Raw genomic sequence first — 24,393 nt, forward strand, 5'->3', positions numbered from 1 at the left:
ATTTTATATCAATTAGTTATTTTTTTTATTAATTAAAATGTGGAAAAAAAGAAGTAAATTACATCTGACTGGTGTCTTGATACTGTGTCGAAGTGTGTAGAAATATCTCAAAAGTCTGTAAAAGAAATTCACAACCTTGAGATCAATTCAAATTGTGATGCCTTCTCTTTTTCTCTGCCGCCACCACCTTCATCAGGCTCCTGTTCAGTAAATCTTTCTTCTTTTGATGTGACCTTTCTTCAGAGTCATCACAGGATATCTTGAAGGTTTAATAGATTTTTGGAAGTCTGGCGGCTATGCTTACATGTATTTGATGCCTCGAATGATGAAGCAGTACCTCTGTTTATTTCCCCCATAACCTATCAAAATTTTGGCAAAGTTTTCTTAATTTCGAGATGTAATCCACAAGACTACAGAGAGGTTTTCTAGCCTCGCCTGTAAAGTGTTCACTGAAACCTCTTATCATACCTTTGCTTTATTCCTGATTGGTAAATGTTAATATGCTAAAATGCTAAGATGGAAAATTAGTTGTATGAAATCGAGTGGTTAGCCTCAGCATGCTTCTGCTGGCTCTACTCTAAAATGCCCATTTTCATTTCAAGCTGGGCTTTGATGTCAAGATGCTATTATGACAGCTGTTAATCTGTTAAGTCTTAACTATCCAGCTGTTTTGTCCTTGCACTTTCTGAGTACAGTGTCTGACTGTTCTGAACTTTTCCAGCTTCTACGAATCTAACAGAAAATTCAGCTCACAGTGCATAATAAGGACCATTTCCATCTCAAGTGGAATATCAGAGCTTTTTATCTTTCCAGCTAAAACAGCAGCTTCTTTTCTGACTGCTGGAGATGTGCTCTAACAATGCGAACAGTTAATTTTTTATTTATTTGGTGAAGGTAAGAAGCCCAAACTTTGGGGAGAGCAGAATTTGGCAGTGTCAAACTGGTTACAAACTAATTCATATGAAGAGCTATAGGCCAGATGATTGAATGACAACAGTGGGTGATTAACCATGCTAAGATGTCCTGTGTGTGTTGAAAACAGCTGTCAGACTTTTAAGGTATACAAGTCTTCATATTCAGTGTCATTTGATCCGTCCGGAGACCGCAGAGCAGAGGTTTGACTCCAGCAGTTTTAATGTCCCATCCTGTTTCTTTGAGGTTTAGGGCTAGACTTGGTTGCACTGTATTCATTATCTGAGAGGGTGTAATGGTGACGAAGTATGTGTTACTTTTTTCCAGTAAGTAAATATCAAAATATTTGAAAGAATTTAAATGTTAAAAATGAACAATATAGAGTCAATTTATACCAGATTATATAAAGACACTCATGGATAAACAAAAAAGACCCAACTTCATGAAAATCCTACATCAACCCTACAGTCTTGGATGTTTTTTTTTTTTCTTTTCTTAGCACCCTCAATAAACATTGTGCATTTGCCTGTCAGTGTATCTGTACAAGTTCTCATTTTTCTTATGTTGGTTTTGTGACTTAATGTTCTCCTAGTAGTGCCTTGATGAAGACTGTGTCAGTCACCACATTAGTAGTGATTCATTTTCTTAACTGCCAAGGACCACAGCTGGTGCAGTTGGAGCAGCGACTGTTTGTGCTGCGAGAACCCCCAAAAAGTCAAGGTTCCTGGATTCAGAGTTTACTAGTGGCTGCCTCACCACTTCTTGTTTGTAGACAATGTGCATACCGCCCATGAATAAATAGATTTTTAAAAAAATCCCGATTTTTGATTGTGTTATGATCGTGTAGTCTGTGGGATCAAACCTTCACTGTCCCTGGAGACATTGGCACCTTTTGTTGCTATGCAGCCTCAGCAGCAGAAACATGGCTGGCTGTAAATAACTTCTTTCATGCAGGTGAGTCCAGCTTTGAATGTACAGCAACGTCATTCACTGTTGATCAACTAAGTGTTTACTTTCTGCCTCACTAGGAGGGAGGTCAGAAGTGGCGTCTGTGCAGCCTAGTTTTTTTTTTTTTTATTCTGTTTTTGCTTCTCTCATCCAGGGAGAGCAGTTGGAATGGCCACAAGATAGGCTGACGGTTGGATTACCAAACTCTCAAAACAGGCAACTGTCAGATCCTCGAGGGCACCACACTTGCAATTAGCTGATTTTTTTTTTTTTTTTAAGGAGTTTGGAAGTACAATATTAATATTGGTGGGACCAGCGTAATTGTCATAGGCTGTATATAAAAGATGGGAGTTATCCACAGGACTGCAAACTCACATTTGAGAGCTTGAAAGAGCCTGAACAATGGTGGGCTAACGCTGCCTTGGCATCCACCTGGCAAAGCAGCTGTACACCAAAGTTTTAAAGGGTAAGTTATCAAAAACATAATAGTAATAATAAAATCACCCTTGTACTGTTGATACATGTAGATCAGATACCATTAATAGCTTTTTAAACAAGTTGTAAACGTACTTTAAGCTGTAAAGCTGCAGTGACTTACTTTCTACAGCAAGCTTGAGGTGCCCACGGGAGGAACTGCACTTAAGTGTGTACTATAAGTGTATACTGCAAAGGTGCACAGTAGATATTTCTATTATGAATGTTCCAAAAAAGTGCCACAAACCTGTTTAAGATATTGATTCTGATTCGCTGCGATGGTGTGGTGAAGCTGTGTTGGTATCCACCTGTCAGTCATAGCAATCATGACCCCTAATCCCTAATGCATCATTTTAAGGCTTAATGTCATTTTAACATGTTAACAGGCAGCTGCAAAGGAGAATAATCCTTGAGCAGTTTTTTTTTTTTTTTAAATAAAGGGAAACATTGGCTTCCTTAGAGACCAAAACTGTTTTTGTAGCAGTCTGTAAACATGTTTTTAAAGTTGGGCTTTGTAACATGGGAAGTGACTGGCTTTTTGGGGTCAGCCTCCATTGGAGAAACTGAGGTTTTGGCATGTTGCATTGGCTCTATTTTTTAAGCCTGGAAGGCTGCCACTGTGCGTAAAGGGGCTCAGAGTACACATTCAAAGACACATTCATATGACATATTCGTTCCTTCTGCATTAACTGACATTAATTGCACTCAGGGAAGCACAGAGTGCTCATGTTCTCATGTGTTCATTAGGGAGCTCAGCAGCCTTGTTGTGGATTATTTATTAATAATGTATGGGTTGCAGATTGGCCAGATTGTGGCGTTGTAGTTAGTAATTTCCACAGATTACACTGTAAATAGTTTAAAATCTCTGCACATTTAATAAATAAGTGAGACCTCAGTGAGCAGAGGTAATTTCCATATCCCTTTGGCAGACAGGAGGTGGTGTTTCATTGGACCGACAGCAGTTAAATGGATGTGCGACGCACTTTCTCTCTGGCTCCCATTCACATGTCTTTATCAGAGGTCTGCAGCGCTAATCCTCTTAAAGTCCAGTCAACAGAGGCGGAGCAAACTGCGTTTCTCGATCGTTTACAGACGGAGACGTTTGTGGCGGGGGTGCATGGCCGACGGACTTTACCGCAATGTTTATTTGCTCTGTTTTCTGTAGAGTAGCTGTGTAAGCGGTGCGTCAGAGAGGGAGCAGATGCGGCTCTTACCATGACTCGTCCCGGGAAGCAGTGCTTTCAAGCGGCGTTGATTTTCCTGACTGTCGCCCAGCTGACTGCAGGTACACAGTCTCAGGGTGCAACATGATAATAAGCTGTGCCATTTGTTTTTTTTTAAGGTTTTTAATGAGTTCTTAGACCGCCTACACTAACCCAATTAGTATAGTTGGCTTTTCAAAATCACACAAAACTTTATAGCAATAAAAAAAAAAAGAAGAAGAATTTGTCTTTAAAGATATGATCAAAAGTGGAGCATTTCTTTTTCTTATTTTGCTGCTGTTAAAAAGGTCTGAAAGTAAAGTTACCGCCCACAAACAGCATGTGTGCGGTGGGGAAGTATGGGTGTTAAAAGACTGTAATTTCAAGCTGTCAGTAAGTAGGTTTGGCTAAAATATGTGGTCAGCTTTAGTACACATGCTGTGATATATCATTTCAAAGACCTTAAAGCATTTGCCTTGTAGCCTGTTTGTATCTAGGATTAAAACGTTTTGCTTAATATGAAATAGAAATATTAATTATTTGTTTTCTGTGATTGAATTCATACTACACCCCTGAAAGGATAGTTCATCATTCAAAAATAACCTGGAGCTACTCTCATAACTTGATAACTGAGGTAATAATTCAAGTGTCTCTAAAGGGATTTGCAACTTTTTCTTGTCATATGTTTTGCTTTTGAACTACTTGTTGCCCAAAACTACATATTTGCTGAAAACTGGGCTGCAGAAAATCCTAAATTGAAGGCATTACAATTTTCTTTTATTCTACAGACCAAACAGTTCATTATGGAAATAGATGTCAGGTTAACTGATGAAAACAATCCATAGTTTCCACCCACATTCATGCTGCATCTTGAAGTGCTGTAACATTGCATTTGATATTGATGAAATACATTAAGAATTGGAGAATCTGCAGCCACTTAACTCCAGAGCTGGAAAACAGAACAGATGCTACTTCATAAACACAGCCTGGCTTGTTTGGCTGCTGGTGGGCTCAGGTACACAGAAAGACATAAACTCCAACTTAGAAAAACTGTGTTAGACTGCAGTGCATGTTTTACTACATTTCCAGTGGGGCAAGTAGATGGTGGGTTGAACTGGATGAAAACTATTGTTTGGCAAACTTTGTATGTCAGATCTTTGTCTAACGCATTTTGTTGAAAATAATTAAAAAGCACAAGTTTTTTCATCTGACATTCTCTGACTTAAGGTAAAAGGTTACAGGTGACTTAAGGTAAGTTGTACTAGTTGCACTCTCTTAGTCACTCTGGGTCACCTTTAGCTATGTAATAGCTTAATTTCTAATGCAATGATTAAGTGAAACTTTTAAAAACAACCAGTTATTGCTTAATTGCGCTAAATGCCTCTTATTGCTTAATGCCTCCAAATTATTCTACAAGCCTCAGTGCTATTCTTCTAGACACTGGAATTCAATCCGAATAATTGAGCTACTTAAAAGGTTAACAAGGCTCATTAAATGCAGATTTAAGTAAAGCCAGAAAAATAACAAAGTAAAAATGTCTCTCTTTCTACATTCTTTGCAGTGAACGTATTCCTTATTTGAGTAATAAATGGGTGATTTTCTAGTGTGGCAGATATTCCCTGTTTCCTGTAATTGTAAACACTTTCTCTGTTATATTAGTGCAGATATTAGTTCAAAGGGACTCATCGAGTTTGGTCCACAGTTATAACAAGACTTCACAACACTGCAAATAACAGTATTATACTCCCCAACACAGAGAGAGAATTAATTTGTAACTGACTCTGGTGATGCCTGAGGAAATGAGTAATTATTCTTTCAGGATTGAGGGGTGCTGCAGGGCTATCCAAACCTGTTAGTTTATGGAGAATGATTTATAAATGTGAACAGCATGTGCAAAGTTTGCGCAATATTTCATTTAAAAGAGTACTCATTACTGTCACTGCTCAGATTCAGCTTCCCCTTCTAGGGTTTGTCACAAAACAAGCTCTAAAAGCTGCAAACAGTCATTTCAAAACGGATTCAAAGCAAAGATCCACTTCCAAACTGAATGGATGTGGAATCAACTTTGATTCATTGTTGGTTTTCTTTTCACAGCTTTTTAAATGTGCACGCAGAGGCTATGGGGTAATATGAAGTTCCTGAAACAGAGAGAATTAAATATAGATTTGAAATGTAGTTATATATCATCATAAGATGGGGATTTAGAAAGAGGGCAAATGGTTAGACAAGTTTCCTGTTAAACTATTGTTAGATTACGTGAGGTTTCACAGTCCCATTTATTGTAAGAAGTTTAGATTTTTGTTTCTGCTAATTTGATAAATTAAGCCAATAAAAATGTTTTTACTTAGAAGTTTTTGCGCCTTTTATAAACTCTCAACAAGATTTTGAACATGTATATTTTGGAAAAATAGTTTTGCCATTTAAGATGCACGATCCCCAAATCAAGTCTTCGGTCTCCATCAGTGTTATACAAGTGATTAAATACACACACCAGTGCTCAGACGTTCATCAGCTTTAAGAAAGGAAACTCTCGCCGCACCTCGGTGTATTTTAACTTAATTGTCCTTGAACAGGTTGTTACCAAGCAACCCCAGCTATGCTATAAAAAGGCAAAAAGTAATCTCATAGTCTTCACCTGAACTTTTTTTGTGCTGATTTTGTCAGCAGGTCTCTCATCAAGACGAGCTTTACAAAAACCTTTAAAAGAGAAGATTGGTCATATTTCTAACTGTCAATCAGTCCCATTTAAAGACCAAAAGGATGAAGAGTTATTGCTGCTCAGTTGTCCACTGGAGATTATGTTCTGTCAGTATAATGAAGATCAAATTTATGTCTTCGTTCCTTCACAGTTTATCCGTTTAGAGTGTTTTGTTGTGAGTTTGGAGCTGGCTGGAGAGATGTCTGCCTGCTCTTAAATTCAGTAAATCAGGTGACACGTGGTCTCTAAGTGCTTTATTTTTCTTTGCTGCTAAAAAAAAAAGAGAAATGTCTCTTTTGGGGTAAAAAAAAAATGTCCATGAGCACTTTCATGCGGGAGATATTTCCTTTCTTCCGAACTACACCTGCAATCCCTGTCACTCTGCAGAAGGATTCATGTACTCGTGATGAGAGCATTATGGGATGTAAACATTAATGATGTCTTCTCTCAGCAGAGCTATAATTAGCTAGCTGCGCGCTTGTTTTAGTGGTTGTAGACTGTGGGAAGAAAATAGTTGTTACATGACACTGGTCAAAGCAAGATTTGTGGTTGTATTTCTTTTTCTTGTTCTGGAAAAAGAGACATCAGTTCTCTGTTTGTTTTTGGCACCTTAGTCACCACAAGGTGAGTGGCATTTTGTTCCATTATAGTCAGAGAGAAGCCAGACATTACAGCCAGCATGTCCAAAACTGGGCAGCTCGCATCAAAACCACCTGAATGAACAGCACAGCAGGCTGGAGGAAAAATATACTCTAATTGAATTTTTCAAAAACTTCTCCTTTGAGACCGTACACCGCTGTTTACTGTGGGCTGAAATTTTTTTCACTTTAATGGTTAGGCTACAAGATGTTGAAAATAAAGATTATGTTTATAAAGATATTATTTTGTTATGTAATGATATTTGTTTAAATCCCCTTTTCATACTTTGGCTCTTCCAGATTTTAGGTACCATATAACCTCTGTGTGACATGCATATTGTAAGTCAGATTTACTTATAAGGCATTCATAGTTCATGGGAACTGAGCCAAGTGAGCAATGTGGTTCCAGATTTAGTACAAAATGCAGAGTCAATAAAAAATTGATCAGCTTTCCAGGAGATTCGCGAGGGAGCAGAAAAAAACAAGAGTCTGGAATAAACAGGGATTGATTTCTGATATCACTACGTATCAATGAATTTATGATTTATACGATTTTTTAAAAAAGCACACAACAAAAAAAAAAACATAAAAATACAGCTGATTAATCTCATTTCTTAACATTTTGCTTCCAGTGAGCCAGACTTTATTGTATTTTTAGAAAACTGGTCTCCAGGTTTGGACATTGGATGCTTTTTCACTTGTTTTCCATCCAGTCCTGTATCCAAACATTTTCAGAATTTGTTTTTGTTTGTTTTTTACATTGATCTATGTTTAAGTATAAAAAGGCGACTAAGTGAAGGAACTAGTGTTTATCCAGGCCATTATAACAGGCAACTTTGAATCTTTAGGCCTTTTGTTTCTAAGAGCATGTCAAAAAGAAATTATTCCCATTTATTTAGTTGAACGTACAAAAACAGCATAAAGTATTTTTTGCACCAACAAGGTGAATTCCAAAGAGTTCTCAGCAGAAGACTTGGCACAGCATGGTATTCAGAGGGCCCTTAGAAATTCTGTAAAAACTGGATAAGTGGAGGACAAATGAAGAAATGTCAGGGATAAAAATATCTACAGTAGATGGACAGTATCTGAAATTCATATCCTAAAGAAATAGGAAAAAAAATCCAGCTAAGACCTGACGCAGAACCTGCGAGATGCATCTGGTCCTTCAGTTGATCCGTCTGCTGTCCACTGCAGAGTCATCAGAAAAGGTCTCAGTGGCTGTAAAGAAGCCATTCTGACAACAGGTCTTATGGCGTGGTGGATCCAAATTAAGGCAGTGAAGAATGACTTAAGATTATTACAGAGTACAGTAAGTAAAATAATTACTGCATACATACAGCAGTCATGACTGGAAACTGATTTAAGGTATTGTCACTTAGCTGTTGATAATTATATTTCAGGATCAGCCATCAGTGTCTATAAAAAAATGTATGAATGGGTGATACTTGTTACAAAATATTACAATTTACAAGATAAGGCTGTGGAGACCTTTAGCTTGAAAACTGAAGGCGCCATAAAAAACATTGCACACAATTAAATAATTAGCAATTTTTAAAGCTATTTGTTTTTCTTCCTTGTGAGCAGGCAGTGCACTCTTGCTTATCAGACACTGCTTATGGAACAAAGCATGACAACAGCTCCAAGTAGAACACAAGATTATGTGGGTGTTAAACTAAGAGGCATTAATCTGGTTCCTCCACCTCCATCCATTAAGAGCATAGATGTCATTGTGTAACAGGAGCATCCTGCTACTAAAGAGTTAAAAACCACTGTTCACGCGAGTCAGTATATTGTCCTCCCCCCAGCCCCCCTCAGTCACTCACAGATAAATGAAGTACAGTGAATGCTGTCAGCTGTAAAGTGTCTGAAGACAAAAATCACCAAATCTCAATGTCTTTCAGGTTTGAAGTGTGTGTGCCAGCTGTGTGCCAACAACACCTGTGAGACAGCAGCAGACGGCGCTTGCTGGAACTCTGTGATGCTGATCGATGGGAAGGAGGAGGCAGTGAAGTCCTGCCTGTCCCCCTCTGAGATGAAAGGCCAGGTCTTCTGCTACAGCTCCAGAAATGTCTCCAAAAGGAACTGTTGCTTCACTGACTTCTGCAACAACGAGACCCTGCACCTATACCCAGGTACAGCCCACACGATGCTAATAACCTGAGGCCGCTGTGTCTATTTGCCTCTACTATTTTTTGGTTGTGTTTTGAAGCAGAAATAATACAGAGTTATATATAAACAGTGCACAGTGTGGTAATGCAGCAGTATGTGGCGAGACCACCTGGCCAGCTGGGGCCTCTCTGTGTGCAGTTTGCATGTGCGCTTGTGCGGGTTTACTCCAGATACTCTGGCTTCCTCCCAGTCTCCAAAGATATGTATGTTAGTTAGCCTGTCGTTCTAAATTAGCAGTGGGTATGACTGTAAATGCTTGTCTGTATGTTTGGGTTAGACCTGCAATGGGCTACTTGTCCAAAGTGTACTCTGCCCTACATAAGCTGTGATAGCAGATACAAAAATGAATAGATTTATATATAAACAGTTTGCGGATATTGTAAAAATGAAATACAGGAAAAATGCATTCAGCCCCTCAGACAGTCTTTTAATGTTCCACTGCTTCAGTAGCATACACTCAGCGGCAACACCAACTCAATCTGTGTGGGATTTCCCACTCATTCTGGTCCCGGCTAGACGAGGTGGATGCTGATCCTCCTAGATCCTGTGACATAACAAATCTGGCAGAGGCTATGGGACGTCAGTTAGTGATCCTCCCCCTCCCTCGCCTGATTTATAAATAAATACTTTGTCAGGCATGTAGTCCCAAAAGCCTCTCATGGGTCTGCCGGGTGGAAGTTGGGCTTAATGCAGAGAAGGATTACTCACACCTTTGTATATGCAGCTGGCTAAAAAAATTACTGAAATGGTTTATTTATTAAAAATACTGCAGATTATCAGTTGATTTCCTAATGGATTCATTTACTGATTGTTTCCAATTTGCAAGCAGAAAGGTATAGATGGTCAGTGAGAAACAAAACAAATATATGATCATATTCATATGTTTGGTGCTGAAGTGTCTGATGCTGCAGATTTTTAATGAGAGTGGTTGGGGCAGTGCCCCGAGGCCATGATGGTGCTGACTGTGAATGAGGACAGCGCAATCAATCTGTTCCACTGCTTTGCTACATATCAGCTCATCCGTTTAGCTGTGGATTTTTTTTTATACATAAAGAATTCATGACCTCGCTTTGACATCCATGCATTTCTATACTCAGACATTTAAGTGCTAGGCAGTGTTTAGTGGTTTGTGTAGCTGTACAATTTGATTTACTTTAGAGTTTTTCAACACATGGGAAGGGATACTTTAAGTGTTCCTTTGTACCTAATTTCCAAACTCCACTTAGCTGTAGTAAACAGTTTAAAAGCAGATATAAGCTTTGAGATGACCCCAATCACCTAAGAGGGAAGAAAAGAGTGTGTAGAAGGTCTTATAAGCCAGAGGAGAGAGTAAGGTCTTGTTTTGCACCATATCTGCTGAGCACCAGTTGGACACATGGCAGGATCTGTATTTAGGTAAAAGGCTAAAGATGTCTTAAGAAACTGTGGTTTAGTTCACAATGTGTTGCTTTGCACATTGGGCCATCTGCAGATGTTGCACATTTTAGGATCACTTGGTGAGGACATTTCATCCTTTGGGGACTTGGGTTTTTTTCAAACCTTTATTTTTTTTTATTACAGTACCCACATATGCACATATATGTTGAAAGAGTTAGTTGTAGCTCCTGCAATCTTGAAGTTGGCCAAATAATCGTTACAGAATTCTCCCTCTTTATTTCCCCAGACCAAACAAAATTAGCACTAGGTCATGGTAGTAATGCAGCACTGACAGCACATTATTTTGCCAGCATGTCTCTAAATCTCATATTATCACAGCGCCCACCCGCTCACCTGTTTTTGTTTGTGTCCAGGTTTTCCTCTGGCCACCCACAGACAGAATGAAGGTCAGGGACAGAAACGTCAAGTTATTTTGTTTTGCCAAGCCCAGATCTTTATTTGCGAGGTCTGACGGTGCACCTGTTGCTGATTAGTTCACTGCACGTATTTTTTGAGGAGTGAAAGCTTGCTGGCACCAAAAGATTCAATATCTTTATTCCTTTTTGATTAATGACACTTACAGGCAGTGATGAAAATTTTCAGACACGCTGGAAAAACAAGAAAACATTGCATCTGCCAAACGTTCAATTTCCACCTCTCTAAAGTTTAGGGCTGCAGAATAAGTGGTGTTTTAATTTTGCTGAGCTTTTCTAAAAGTCTGAAAAAGCTGACTCATCTATGCTAGCTGGAGTTTTATGTAACACCTGATGTGTTGAGTTGTGCTAATTGCCCCCTATGCTGTTGCTTGCCATGTTTTCTAGTAACCACCAGGGTGTGCAGCAGACACAGCAGGGACCTTAGACCCATTAAACACAGTTGCAAATCTTACCCCATTCTACATTCTACTGATTATTGAACCAAAAAAAGTACTAGGAATGTTAGAAAAGGACTACACGCTAATAATATTGGCTATGTTGTTGTTCAGAGAGGCCTTCAGAAGAACCCGGCTGGAGCAGGCTGCAGCTCATCGTGGTGATCCTGGTGCCCTCCTGCTTGCTGTGTGTAGGGATCCTGCTAGGCGTCTTTGTTGTGCAGGGCCACCGTTGTGCCTACAGGCGATCCCACAAGCAGGACCCGGAGGAGCCTCTGGATGATCAGTTGCTAATGTCACCTGACAAAAGTCTCAAAGATCTGATATATGACATGAGCACTTCTGGTTCAGGATCAGGTGAGAGAACTGCTTGAACTTGTCACATGGTTACTGACACGATGGCCCGGATTGTGACCATTGTGGTACAAGTATAATCCAGTAATTGCACACATTTTGTTGATCCCTCCAGCTATGATCTGCTGAGACAAAACCACTGCTCTTCTCTTCCCGTCTGCATCTTGCAGGGCTGCCACTGCTGGTCCAGCGAACCATAGCTCGAACCATCGTCCTGCAGGAGACCATCGGAAAAGGTCGATACGGCGAGGTGTGGCGCGGCAAGTGGAGGGGCGAGGACGTGGCAGTTAAGATCTTCTCTTCCAGGGACGAGCGCTCGTGGTTCCGTGAAGCTGAGATCTATCAGACTGTCATGCTCAGGCACGAAAACATCCTGGGCTTTATTGCTGCTGATAACAAAGGTCTTACAACTAGGCACTAAATACAAATGTATTCACAAATTAAGCTATGAAATAAATTCGCCAACATATAACGTTGTCATTCGCTGCCTTTTTGCAGATAACGGCTCATGGACTCAGCTCTGGTTGGTGTCAGAGTACCATGAGCACGGCTCCCTGTATGATTACCTGAACAGGCACACGGTCTCAGTGGAAGGCATGATTATTCTTGCTCTGTCCATAGCCAGTGGGCTGGCACATCTCCACATGGAAATCATTGGCACACAGGGTATGAATGTACTTAGTAAATAAAGAACTTGAATTCTAGGACAGTGAAGTCACATCAGAGAAGCTCAAAGGGTGCTCTATTTCCTTTAATATATATATATCCTTTAATCTTATTAAAAGGAGCAAATGTATTTTGGCCATGTGCTTCCTATATCTCAATGCGATATCTTTATATATTAAAACCTGAAGAAAAAATTTCCATTGACTGACCATTAATTTGCTAATCAACTCAGTGCTACAGTGTAACCACAAGGCAAACCCTGCTGTGATATGATAAGGTGACATTTTATGACATTAAGGCTGGAAAATGATCCTCAATTTTATCCATCTCTAAAAGACCCAAAATATTTGCTGTAATATAAAGAACATTTTTGGGGCTTCCAGAATAACCTTAATTGTTACTTTCTTGCTTCTAGGGAAGCCAGCCATTGCTCACAGAGACCTAAAATCTAAAAATGTCTTAGTGAAGAAGAACGGGACGGCGGTGATTGCAGATTTGGGTTTGGCCGTGAAACTCGACTCCAGCACAAACACCATAGACATACCATCCAACCACAGAGTGGGAACTAAGAGGTTGGATTTATGTCACAATACAAAAAACACACACAAAACAGAAATGTGAAATTAAACTGAAGTGCCTTTAAACCGAAATCACTTCCATGTTCTTTAAATATTATTGGTGATTTTGAGTTGTTCTCTCATGTCGGTGTGTTTTAAAGTAATACTATTAATTGGCCCTTAAACATTAAGAGGAAGCCAGCATCTTTGGTTTTGGTTTCAGCAAGAAAAGCAGAACCCACAGTAACAAATAAGGCCCTCCAGGTGTCATGCTGGAATAACTGGCCTTGTTTATTTAGAGAGTAATATTAGCCGTGTATGTACACATTGCACAAGGGGTTTCTGGCACAGCTTCACCTATTTCCAAGATGCATGGAGGAAAGGACAAAGTTTAAAGAGGTCAAAAGTGCAGGAACACATGTGTAGAACAGCTTTCCCCCCCGATTGATGCATAAATAATACTCTTTATAGAGGAGACATCATCATGTAGTGTCTGTGCACACAGTTCACACAGCCCGTTTGAGAAAAATGCTGAGTAAAAGTCATGAAATCTCAATTTATTTGGTGTGAGAGAACAAACAGCAGTGATGCAACTGTAAACAGTACAAAAACAAATGTATTTATTTAGCAGCAGTCCATTCTCAAGCATTTAGGCTTTGGCGACTCCTAGTGGTTGTGGACTTGTTTTTGGTCAGTCTATAAGGCTTGAGTAAGTGCTGTGTTTTCTTTTAAAGATGATATATTATTTGTCCTTTTAAAAAGTGATAACCATTCCTACAAGAGCAGCACTTGAATCTTTGCTGTCTTCAGCAATGAAGACGGATGCATGTCCTGCAGCTTATATGTTCTGCTGGTTTTGACGAGGGTGATGTGACCTGTGGTTTCACATTTTTAGAATTTGGGTGAGAAAGTTTTGAACCCAACCCACACAAACAAATTCGTTAAAGTATATACTGCAAGAGGTACTGGGCTTTTTATTTCATTAGACAGTAATCATTCTGTCCTCTGCAGGTACATGGCTCCAGAAATCCTGGATGAGACAATCAATATAAACACCTTTGAGTCGTTTAAGCGGGCGGATATCTATTCATTAGGCCTGGTGTTCTGGGAACTGGCCAGAAGATGCTCCGATAGGGGTATTTCAAACTACGCACACACACATACACTCTACCACAAGTTTCATGCAAATTTCCAAAACAATACTTTTATTTTGGGAGCGACTGTGAGAGACTTGCTTTGCATAATACACAGTTGAAAAAAATCTTATACTGACTCTCAGTGCAGGCTGTCTGAAATGAGCAGCCATATTAACGTCATTAACTGAGGCCTGAACTTGTGGCTCGCAAGTATTACTTGCACATACGCTGCCATATTATAGCATTACACTGAGTATCACCACAGTATGTAATCATAGAAAAAAGGAAAAGCATGCACTGCTTCAAGAAGAGTGCATACATGAAACTGTAAAAAAAAACCCAGACAATAAACAAAATGCTTTTTTGTTTTTTGCATTTTCACAGGACTTCATGAGGATTTTCAGCTGCCTTATTATGACATGGTGCCTTCAGATCCATCCATTGAGGACATGAGGAAAGTGGTTTGCGATCAGAAGCTCAGACCCAGCATTCCCAATCAGTGGCAGAGCTGTGAGGTGAGACAGAAATCTGATGTGTCGTTATGTGAGATAGCTGTCAAAGAGCCGGTGTCATGGTGACATAAAGCACGATTAGTCACAGTTTAGCACCAAACCGAGCATCAGTGAACCAACAGCCTCTAACCACATAGGAAAATTTACAGTGTCACATATGAAATAGCTGTATCAAAGCATGAGCATGTTTAAAACTAAACAAATTACATGCTAAAAACAAACTTTTGTGTGTGCTCCTGACAGTATTAAACTTTGTCAACTTCATTTATATATAGTTTGGGAAAAAGCCTTTATTTCTTACTTTTTTAGCATATTTTTTACACTTACATGTTTTAGATCATCAAAAAAAATTAATATTAGACAACAATAACCCAAGTAATAGCAATAGCTTTCTCGATTTGTGGATAACAGCTCGCACCTTGATTTTCTGGAGTCTTAATGCCTTAGAAATGGTTTTATAACTGTTTCCAGAGTGATCGATGTCACAGTCACGAGCAAATGATGTCAGGAGATCTGAAATATGCTTTAGTGTGAACCGAGAAATGCAGTAAGATAATCTAGGGGATCTTAAAGCATGTATATGACTGTGTCTAGATTTTATCTAGATAAAACTGAGCAGACCTTACTGAGTCTTGTAAGCTGCAAACCAAGCTGCACAACTGAGGTGACATGCTTATTTAAGCTGAGGTGGCTGTCAAAGATTAGTCTGTTGTCCCAACTTTATACATAAGGAGCTCATGTAACAGCTATTGAGGTTATAGGTAATAGCTATCACCCTCCATGCTTGATGCACTGTGGCCACAAACTACTACCTCAGTCTTATCCATAGGTCAATAAATTTACCATAATTTTTCCTGTGTACAACGCATCATGACATCACAAGTTTTGCCAGTTTGAGGGAGATTTCTTTATTCTACCAGGAAGGGAGGGAGTATATTATGTCATTTGTCTGTTTGCTAGCAGTCTAATGTCAACAGTTTTCAATGTATCATTTTAAAATTTTGTGTGATATTAGATACCAATAACAACTCGAGCTGATTTCATTTTGGGGAAAATCGGGTCAAGGTCAAGGCACCAAATTTCAAACTCAGTAAGAGCTTTTTATTACCCACAATTTTTATGGCTCGTCTTCAAACTTTCAAACAATATGCTAGGCCTTGGAGGACACGAGTACCATGATTGGCTAAGCATTTGACCTCGATAGGCTGATGTCAGCATGATGTAATAAAAAAACATCAAAGTTGTAGTATAGCCCTTGCCTTTCAGGGGGAGTTGCACTTTAGTGGACACTGTTCACTATCGTCACAGATATCATCAGACAACTCGGTGATTCAAATATATACATATTACAGCCATATGAAAGTGGAAATTCTCTTAAAGCTTTTTAAAATGTACAGAAAACTTGATATTTAAGAAGTCAGGACGGCACTGGAGGGATGACACACATAGCAGTGGTTATCTTCAAGGCCTCGGGTAATGGGCTAAAAGTGATTGACAGAACAGGGTGAGGTCTGAGACTTCTTTGTCTCAGATCTCATTTCTTGTTAAACCACTTCCCGACAGAAGAGAATTGGGCGTTATTCTGACACACCACTGTATTCAATTTTAGCTACCAAAAACTATTACTACCACTGCAAAGGCTGCAAAGATATTTCTACAGAGTCAATCAAAGAGGTTGGATTGCATGTTTAGTTACCGGTGAAACTGTTCAGATCAGATGTTTGATATTTGTTATTCCAGTACACACTGGAGCCTGACCTGTGATTTTCCGGGTTTTGTAACTTATAACGTCATCTCATCTCGTTGCTACACCAGGCTCTGCGTGTGATGGGCAAGCTGATGAGGGAGTGCTGGTACGCCAACTCTGCTGCGCGACTGACTGCTCTGCGGGTCAAGAAAACCTTGTCTCAGCTATCCGTTATCAAGGACATCAAAGAATAGTTAGATTTGTTGCTCTGCAGATCGGCACTGGTGCTGGCGCTGGTGTAAAATAACTGACCTCTCTTACTGCCCGAGACGGCCCCCACACCGTCGGAGAGCTTCATCGTGTCGTCGTTGGTGCCAAAGTATTGTAGGAGTCATTTTTTAAAGCTTTGCACTTAGACACCTTGTGAAGCAACATTTTAACCAAACAGCTAAACTCTTGGTAGGAAGAGCCATTATAAATAAGTCGTGTTTGATGTATAAATAGATTATTTTGCTACCTCAGTATCATAAGTGCCCAAAGCTTGAAGTTGCACATTGATATTTGTGCCATATCTTGTAGCCAATACAGTATTGCTGGGTAGTTAATGTGCTAAATGACAATCTTGTAGGATACTGGATTTAAACGAAACAAAACAGCTGGTTTGACTGTTTTTTAATGACAGACACACATACAGATTTTCCCTGTTAATCAGAAGTGCTTCTGCTTGACCGGCACTCATGTACACAAAGCACTAAGCTTACAAGTAAAAGATCATCTTTAGCTCAATGCATCCAAGGTTTGCTAATGAAAAATTAACTCACAGGAATTGGATAATTAAGGGTGTTATAAGCAGAAGAAATGTAATGGAGTGATGAACTTTTCATCCACTGGTGCCAATGGTCACTACATGAAAAGGGTATTTCAGCATATAGAGTGCAACTTGAACTAATGAAAGTTTATCCCGACAAAGAAATATTTCTGACATTGTTTGATTAACCATAAAAATCACTACAAATACATATTTTTAATATAAAGATAAGAAAATCTATGAATGTCTATTCTATTCTTTTTCTAAAAAAAGCTTTCTGCTGCTGAACAAAAACGAGCAATTATCCGATAAATGTAAAATAAAACATCTAAACAAAAGCCTATATATAATTCAAATCCATTGTTTTTATATAAACCTGACTTATTTTTGCATTAGGTGAAAAAGAAATTGGCAAAAAAAGCTGCCGAAGGTGCAAACGTAGCGCAACATGCTGCTGATTACTTTTACATACCACATAAGGGGAGCACAGTTTGAATATGGGTTCACATTAGCATCACTAGCACCACTGACTAACATGGCCTACAGAGCCTCGACATAAACAGGCTTAGAGGAAGTGCAGAAATCTGAATCTGCACACGATTTGTGCACACATGTGTAGGTGTGCTTGCATGTGTGTTTGAAATCATGCAAAGTGACTCCTTATTTAAAGCTGTGGATTGAAATAATCTGAACAATCGGTGTAGTGATTGTGAAACTGTGAAACATAACAAATATACACTGAGGCTTTTCATTCACATCCTGTCCATATGTTCATGTTTTTAGTTTCAGAGACAAGTGACATACTTCAATATCTGTGCTTGGTATCAGTGTTCGCCTATTTTGCAGTATGAAAGCACTTATTGTCAGAATGACTGAATAATATGTAGTATCAGCAGTGTTGCCTCTGAAAATAAGCTATGTACAGTAGCCTGTTGCTCTCTTGGCAAAATGTGCAAGTCTTCAGTTTTTATTTCTGTAAAACTATAAGGTACTTTTTTCTATAATTACTGAAAATTAGAATGTTATTATTATTTATATGTTCTGTATTGTGTCTTATCTGCTTCTCTATGAAGACACAAAAAGGGACAGAAAGCAGATAGCAAAGCATATCACCGTGTGCAATTTCTGGTTTCTGATCTCACATATAATATAGAATTTTAAACAAAGTAAGACCTACTTTTGATTTTAAGCCCGCCATCATTTAAATATACATGTTTGATGTATCGAAAACTGTTTTGTGTTACTTCCTCATACTGCATTGTGTCGTCTCTTTTTGCACTATTTATTATCCATATAAAATGTGATGTCAGTGGGTAAATAAACTTTTTCACTGACTGAGCATCATTCATGACTTTGACAGAAAGATGGGATGTTTTGCTCTCCCTACATTTCAAGGGTAATTTTGTAAGAAATGACTGTGCAGAACTGCGCAAGTTACAGGGGCAGAATTTCCCGGAGCCGTTTATCTGAAGCTGATCTTTTTTTCTTTATCATCTTCCCATTCGCACTTTCAACTGGCGTGACTCATCTGCGTTTCTGTTCTGCTGCTCTTTCTGCATACGCTGTTAATGTCCGTTAGACAGAGGAAATAAAGCGCTGACACTGAAGCCATCAGCGCTACATGGATGAGTCAACCCCCTTTTTCTGTGTTGCATTAACAGATTTTTACAGTGAAGGCTGTCATGTAAGAGGAGGTCACGTTGTGTCACTTCGGGGCATCAAAACACGCACATAAGAATTTAAAAGTTAGGTTTTAAAAGTATTTTTAGCTGCTTTTAATTTTTCATCAGCACCATCAGCGGAACAGACACGTTTATTCAACCTTTTGCTATAAAGTCACACCACCAGGCTACAAGCTCAAAACAAACCCAGCCTTGCTAAATTAACACAAAGACAGCTGTAATGTAAGCATTACAGCAAGCAAGGGACAAACGAGCGATCACCACAATCACACTCATTCATCATTCATCAATCATTTCCTGTGGAACAGGTTCTAGATACATCATACACATAACGCACAGTGTGACTGCAAATTTTCAACAAATGCGTGTCAACAATGTGTCAGTCATCTCTAAAATCATGAACTACTAACCCACCAGAGCTTTATCTTTCCGGCCTTGCGCTCAGCAAAGTCATTGACTACATTACTCAGAAACAAGAACGGGTCATCTCTTTCCCCTTATGGTTGAAGGTGATAGAGATAAAATAGAGAAGTCAAAAGGCACGTTATGGACGAGAGCCAGAGTTTAATAATTACTAATGGTTAAATACAGTAGTGGTGTAAAAACACAGAGTGAGAAGAGATGCTTGAACAACAACAACAAAAAAATGTTCAGTGCATCATGGAAAGACTTCAGCGGCCTGTTGCAACATGACGAAGGAATGGTCACTTCAATCTGAAATACAGGCTTTGTAAAAATGGAAAAGTTAAGAACACATTCAAAAGTAGAGAAGATGTCTGAATCCAAACTGCGAGATGGTTTAATAGAAGTGGTGTTTGATAGCTTAAGACGCTGCCTCTCATTCTACTTTTAAATACCCTAGGAACCAAAAGTACTGTCTTTAAGATATGATGGGGCCTGAGGAGAAGGATTTTAAATTCGATTCTGGATTTAAAGGGTAACCAGTGAAGTGAAATGAATATGGGACAATATCTTTCTAGTCCTAGTTAATACTCTCTTGGCTGTTCTGGATCACCTGAAGGCTTTTCAGTCATGAATAAATGCATGAGCTAGCTTTTCAGCATCACTTTGAGACAGGATGTTTCTAATTTTAGTGATATTGCGCAAATGAATAGAGACAGTCCTACATATTTGTTTAATGTGCTCACTGAAGGACATATCCTGATTAAAAAGGACTCGAAGATTTCTCAGAGTGTTGCTGGAGGCTAAGGGAATGCCATCCAGAGTAAGCATCTGGTTAGACACCGTGTTTCAAAGATTTTTTAGGACCAGGTACAATAATGTAGTGAATTTTGTGTCTTTGTATATGCTTTCACTGCATTTGGATGAATGTTTGGGATAAACGTCGTGCTTAAAAATTAACCATTGCCAATCACATGCTTTAAAATTGGTACTGCATGTTATGAAGGACATGACCTGGCTATAAACTCTGGGTTGTTGAAAGTACAATATAAAGACGGGTAGTGCAAGATTTTGATACTCTACATAAATCAGTTTCCAACCCAATTATGCAAGTAATGGATTGAATGGAGCACACGGGACTTCAGTGTCCAGACGGTCTCGTGGTTATTTAGCAAACTGTTCCTGAGGGTCAGTGGGGCAGAGTGGATTGCTGTAAGGCAGCCTGCTTCTTACATGGGCTTTATACAATGGAGTGTAAAGCAACTCTGTATATGTTTTAAAGGCAATGGTGTTGGCGAGAGAAAGAGGAAGTTTGTGCACCATAGCTTAGTTTTCTTTAACCACTGTCTGCACGCCTGCCAGCCTGCCTGTGTGTGTGTGTGTTTTTTCTTTTGATCCAACCATGTCTGATGCCTTCGGCCCAATGACCCGTGCTGTCTGTTTAGGAAGCATGAAACTGGCCTTGAGCTAAATCAGCCTTTTGTCTGGCCCTATAAGACAAGTCTCCCTGCTTGGCAGAGCACAGAACACAGGCTTAGCCCCATTGACAAAACTGAGAGTGAGTGAGGCTGGAAGCAGGTGCTGCTGGAGAGGTGAGGTGGCCAGTTTCTCATGCATTGCTGATTTCTGACAGACCATAAATCAAATTGCAAAGACTGCTAAAAGAAAAGGGGACTGTTTGAAGGGGAATTCAAAAAGAAACAGCTTAAACACTCTCCTTGCTTTTTCTTTTCAAACCAACACAGAAGCACTTCTTGAGAAAAGACAGAAAAAAGTTAAAGGCGGTGAACAGGAAACAAGGTACGTGAAGCTGAGAAGTGCAGATGCGGTTTACCACAGCTATCACATGATGTGGATTTCCGCTTGATGCATTTGCTTTTGGCTGCACGGCAGGGCAGGACCACACAATCGCTGAAGAGCTGCTGCAGCAGGACACAATGCTGCTTTGAGGACTATTCTACCATGCACTCCATCATGAATATCAATGGACTTCAGCGCCAGGGCAGCCAGGAGAGTTACATTCTGGATAATACCCCAAAGAAGAAAAGTTCTCTGTGGTACCGAGCTTCACTGAGGGGGAACAGTGATCGGCACCGTCACAGCACTGGCTCACAGCCCAGAGTTTGCAAGGTGAGACAATATGTCAAGTGCAATACACGTATGTGTGTTTATAATTTCACATCAGTAAATACTCAGACTTCTGCTGTCTAAATCAAATAACCGAAACACTGATTTGCAACGTGGGATTACAGCTGAGATTTAAGCCGTAATGTGATATAGTTTCACCAATTTACGAGAAATAAACAAAGCAGCTCAACAAATAATTTTTAAATCTCTATTGTTATTTTTAAAAAACAACACTTTTATACTTTCTAGGAAGGATTAAAAGTTTAAAAAGTGCCCTTTGTTGTTTTTAAAGAGGAACTCTGCATCTCTCTGTTTGCAGTCCAAGCCGGCTTACTCCAACTCACTGGTTGATTACACAGACCCACAACGGTAAATATATCAGGATTGATGTGCAACTTTTCATCTTTTTTCCTTTTATACGTGTAAAAGAAAAACTGTCTACTGGACTTTTTGTGCATGAACAGTTTATTACATTTCTTAAAAATTGATATTAATTAATAGTCGTTTGCTTTTTCTGCTTTTGCACAGAACCACGATTATTTTGGAAAAGCAAGACAATGAGACATTTGGTTTTGAAATTCAGGTAAGCAAACACTGAAGCATGCTTAAGTTGTGTAGGGGGGAAAAAAAGGGTTGCTTTTGGCTCGCTTTTTTGTGACACGTTTGTCTCTCTTTGCAGACTTACGGGCTGCAGCTGAAAAACAGCCCTGCAGTGGAGATGTGCACGTTTGTTTGCAAGGTGAACGAGGACAGTGTTGCTGAGAGTGCTGGCCTGACCGCAGGTGAGCCGCCCACATCCTTTCTACCGTATAGGCCTCGTTTTGGCTGCGTGACGATTGACAGATATATCGCTTACGCTTATATGTGAATACCTACATGCCTTCACACCTACGCCTGCAATCTCACGCACTGATGTGCACATGCAGTTTACAGCTATGTTGTGTAATCATAACCAATTCGTTCCTTATATTTCTGCATCCTTATCTTTTACAGGCGATATAATTGTCACGGTCAATGGCGTCAGCATTGAAGGCTCATCTCACCAGTGCGTGCTTGATCAGATAAGAAAATCCACCAACTGTCTAAAGTGAGTGACAACATTTATAACTTCCTAAATACTGCTAGAAAAAAAAAAGCACAACAGATGATAACTAAAAAGTCACTATAACAATAGTTTATAATAGGATTATAACAGAGTGTAATTATGTGTTATATATTCTTCCAGACTAGAGACTGTTTGTGGGAATATAGTGAAGCAGATAGAGTTGGAGAAGAAGATGGACGCCCTCAAGGTGAGTCTCTTAAATCCTGTCTGTGTTTGATGGTGACACCATTTAGCTGTGTGATGTAGGCAAAGAAAAAAAAAGAGCAGTCACCAAGCCATGCAGTAGTGAAGCCTCAAACGCCCCCAGCAATACTTTCTAACCTGCAGCTGCACAGCTGAATTACTCAGGCTATACTCTGCATGGACATTGTGTGCAAATATCTTTGTAGGCAAATGTTCTCAGTGAATTAGTTAAGAGTTTTACTGGAAGCACAAGTGTAATGTTTTTGTTGCCTTTTTTGCCCATACAGCAATCACTACGTGAGAAATTGGTGGAGCTGCAGGGCCTTAATTTACAGGAAAAGCGTCTAATGCGAGGTGAGAAGTATGCTCAGCTGTCAGACCACAGCACTTCCTTTCTCACAGCCATTAACATTTCTCTGAAGCATGTGCCATCGATGATGTGAATTGATGTGTAAACTCCAGATAATTCAAATGGCCTTCCCCTGACAGATAAACATACAGCGGAAGTTGCTGATGAGCTTCCTGATACAAATTTCTTATCAGCTAACTGGGATTTTGTTGTGCTTTCAGGTAATTTAAACGACAGCAGTCTCGACCTCCTGATAGACTCCACAGCTATTTTGAGCTCCCCCATCAGGCGCTTGGGCCGGCGTTTTTCCAGTGACAGCAGCTACAGGAGTGTGATGACAGATGATAGTGACCAAGCCAGTGTGTTTGGGGACGTGATCTCACCCTGTCCCAGCAGTGCAGCCAGCACCACAGATGATAACTGCTTCTTCTCCAAAGACTTTCCTTCGCAAGACAGCTCTTCAGCTCACACATCGAGCTCCAGCAATCACCACCAACCTCTTGGCCGCTCCAGCAGCTCCAGTTTGGCCGGCAGCACCAGCTCTCTGTCTCCGTCCTGGGAGGAAACAAGGATCTCGTCCTTGTTTGGAACCCTGCCCAGAAGAGGCAGGAGAACCAGTGTCCGCAAACACATTCTCAAGTTAATTCCTGGACTTCAACGATCAGTTGAAGAGGAGGAGATGGGAACAAACACTCAGTGATTCGCTTTCCAAATGCTCCTTGTGTCTATTCAGTATTAAGTGTTGGTAAACAGGGTCTGTCAAGTTCCTAACACATTACAAATAGAAACAGACAATGCAATCAAGTGTTTCGCCACACTTAAAAGCCTGGGTTAACCCTTCATGGGAATGCAAACAAGTTGGACACTTTTATACTGTATGCATTTACCCCTATAGTTCCTGCCTGGCTCGCTTGCTTGGCTTTAACTTGTGGCACAAAAGCATTACAAAATCAAATGCAGGCTGAATGAATGTAAACTGAACAGACTGTAAAGTGTGACAGATGAAATTATATATCCTACTTACTTGAATTCATTTTTTGTCATGTTCACAGATTGTGATGAGCATTAATCGATTTAAGTCGCAGCAACTGTATCAATGTAGCCAACTTCAAAATTTAAAACAAACATGTAACCTAAAGCACATGAGAAGACATAAATCACTTATGACATATTCAGGTGCTCAAAACCAAAGCCTCTACGCCCTATAGATAGCTGCTCAGCTCAAAAACAGGATGTGGGTATGAGAGTACTACTTAAGTGCTTTCATTTCCAAATTGTTTTTTCCGACTGTGTATAAGTTTCTTTCAGTATTCAGAAACACTGAAAGTAACAATTTCTTGTAAATTGTTGAAATTGCTGTAAAAATGTATCATTTATTTTCTGTGGCAAGAGTGTCATTAATGTCGATGATCCACAGTCTTTTTTTTTTTGTAAATAAAATCATGATGTACAGAAAATTCTTAACGAACAATAAACTTTTAAAGATGTTTCCAGTCA

At 39.6% G+C, this 24,393-nt stretch overlaps 2 protein-coding genes across 4 annotated transcripts; both read left to right on the forward strand.

Annotated features, from left to right (window-relative positions):
* The first annotated feature begins 3,306 nt into the window (after positions 1–3,306).
* acvr1c (activin A receptor type 1C) lies at positions 3,307–18,382 on the forward strand. The gene is made up of 9 exons (XM_026145093.1): positions 3,307–3,619; positions 8,774–9,004; positions 11,443–11,685; positions 11,853–12,083; positions 12,181–12,348; positions 12,764–12,920; positions 13,917–14,041; positions 14,426–14,556; positions 16,369–18,382. The coding sequence occupies exons 1-9, from the start codon at positions 3,550–3,552 to the stop codon at positions 16,492–16,494; spliced, it is 1,482 nt and encodes a 493-aa protein (XP_026000878.1). The 5' UTR covers positions 3,307–3,549; the 3' UTR covers positions 16,495–18,382.
* Positions 18,383–18,454: 72 nt separating this feature from the next.
* On the forward strand, positions 18,455–24,393 carry cytip (cytohesin 1 interacting protein). 3 transcript variants are annotated; one of them, XM_026145096.1, is made up of 10 exons: positions 20,625–20,724; positions 20,878–20,932; positions 21,031–21,262; positions 21,552–21,628; positions 21,788–21,842; positions 21,939–22,041; positions 22,253–22,346; positions 22,485–22,551; positions 22,835–22,901; positions 23,118–24,393. In XM_026145096.1, exons 3-10 carry the CDS (start codon positions 21,095–21,097, stop codon positions 23,594–23,596), a joined length of 1,110 nt encoding a protein of 369 aa, XP_026000881.1. In that variant the 5' UTR covers positions 20,625–20,724; positions 20,878–20,932; positions 21,031–21,094; the 3' UTR covers positions 23,597–24,393. The 3 variants fall into 3 exon arrangements, with proteins under 3 accessions (XP_026000879.1, XP_026000880.1, XP_026000881.1); XM_026145094.1 differs by having other exon boundaries at positions 18,455–21,262; XM_026145095.1 differs by having other exon boundaries at positions 18,455–21,262; positions 21,579–21,628.

This window comes from Astatotilapia calliptera, chromosome 16 (genome assembly GCF_900246225.1).
Source record: "Astatotilapia calliptera chromosome 16, fAstCal1.2, whole genome shotgun sequence".
NCBI classification, from domain to species: domain Eukaryota; kingdom Metazoa; phylum Chordata; class Actinopteri; order Cichliformes; family Cichlidae; genus Astatotilapia; species Astatotilapia calliptera.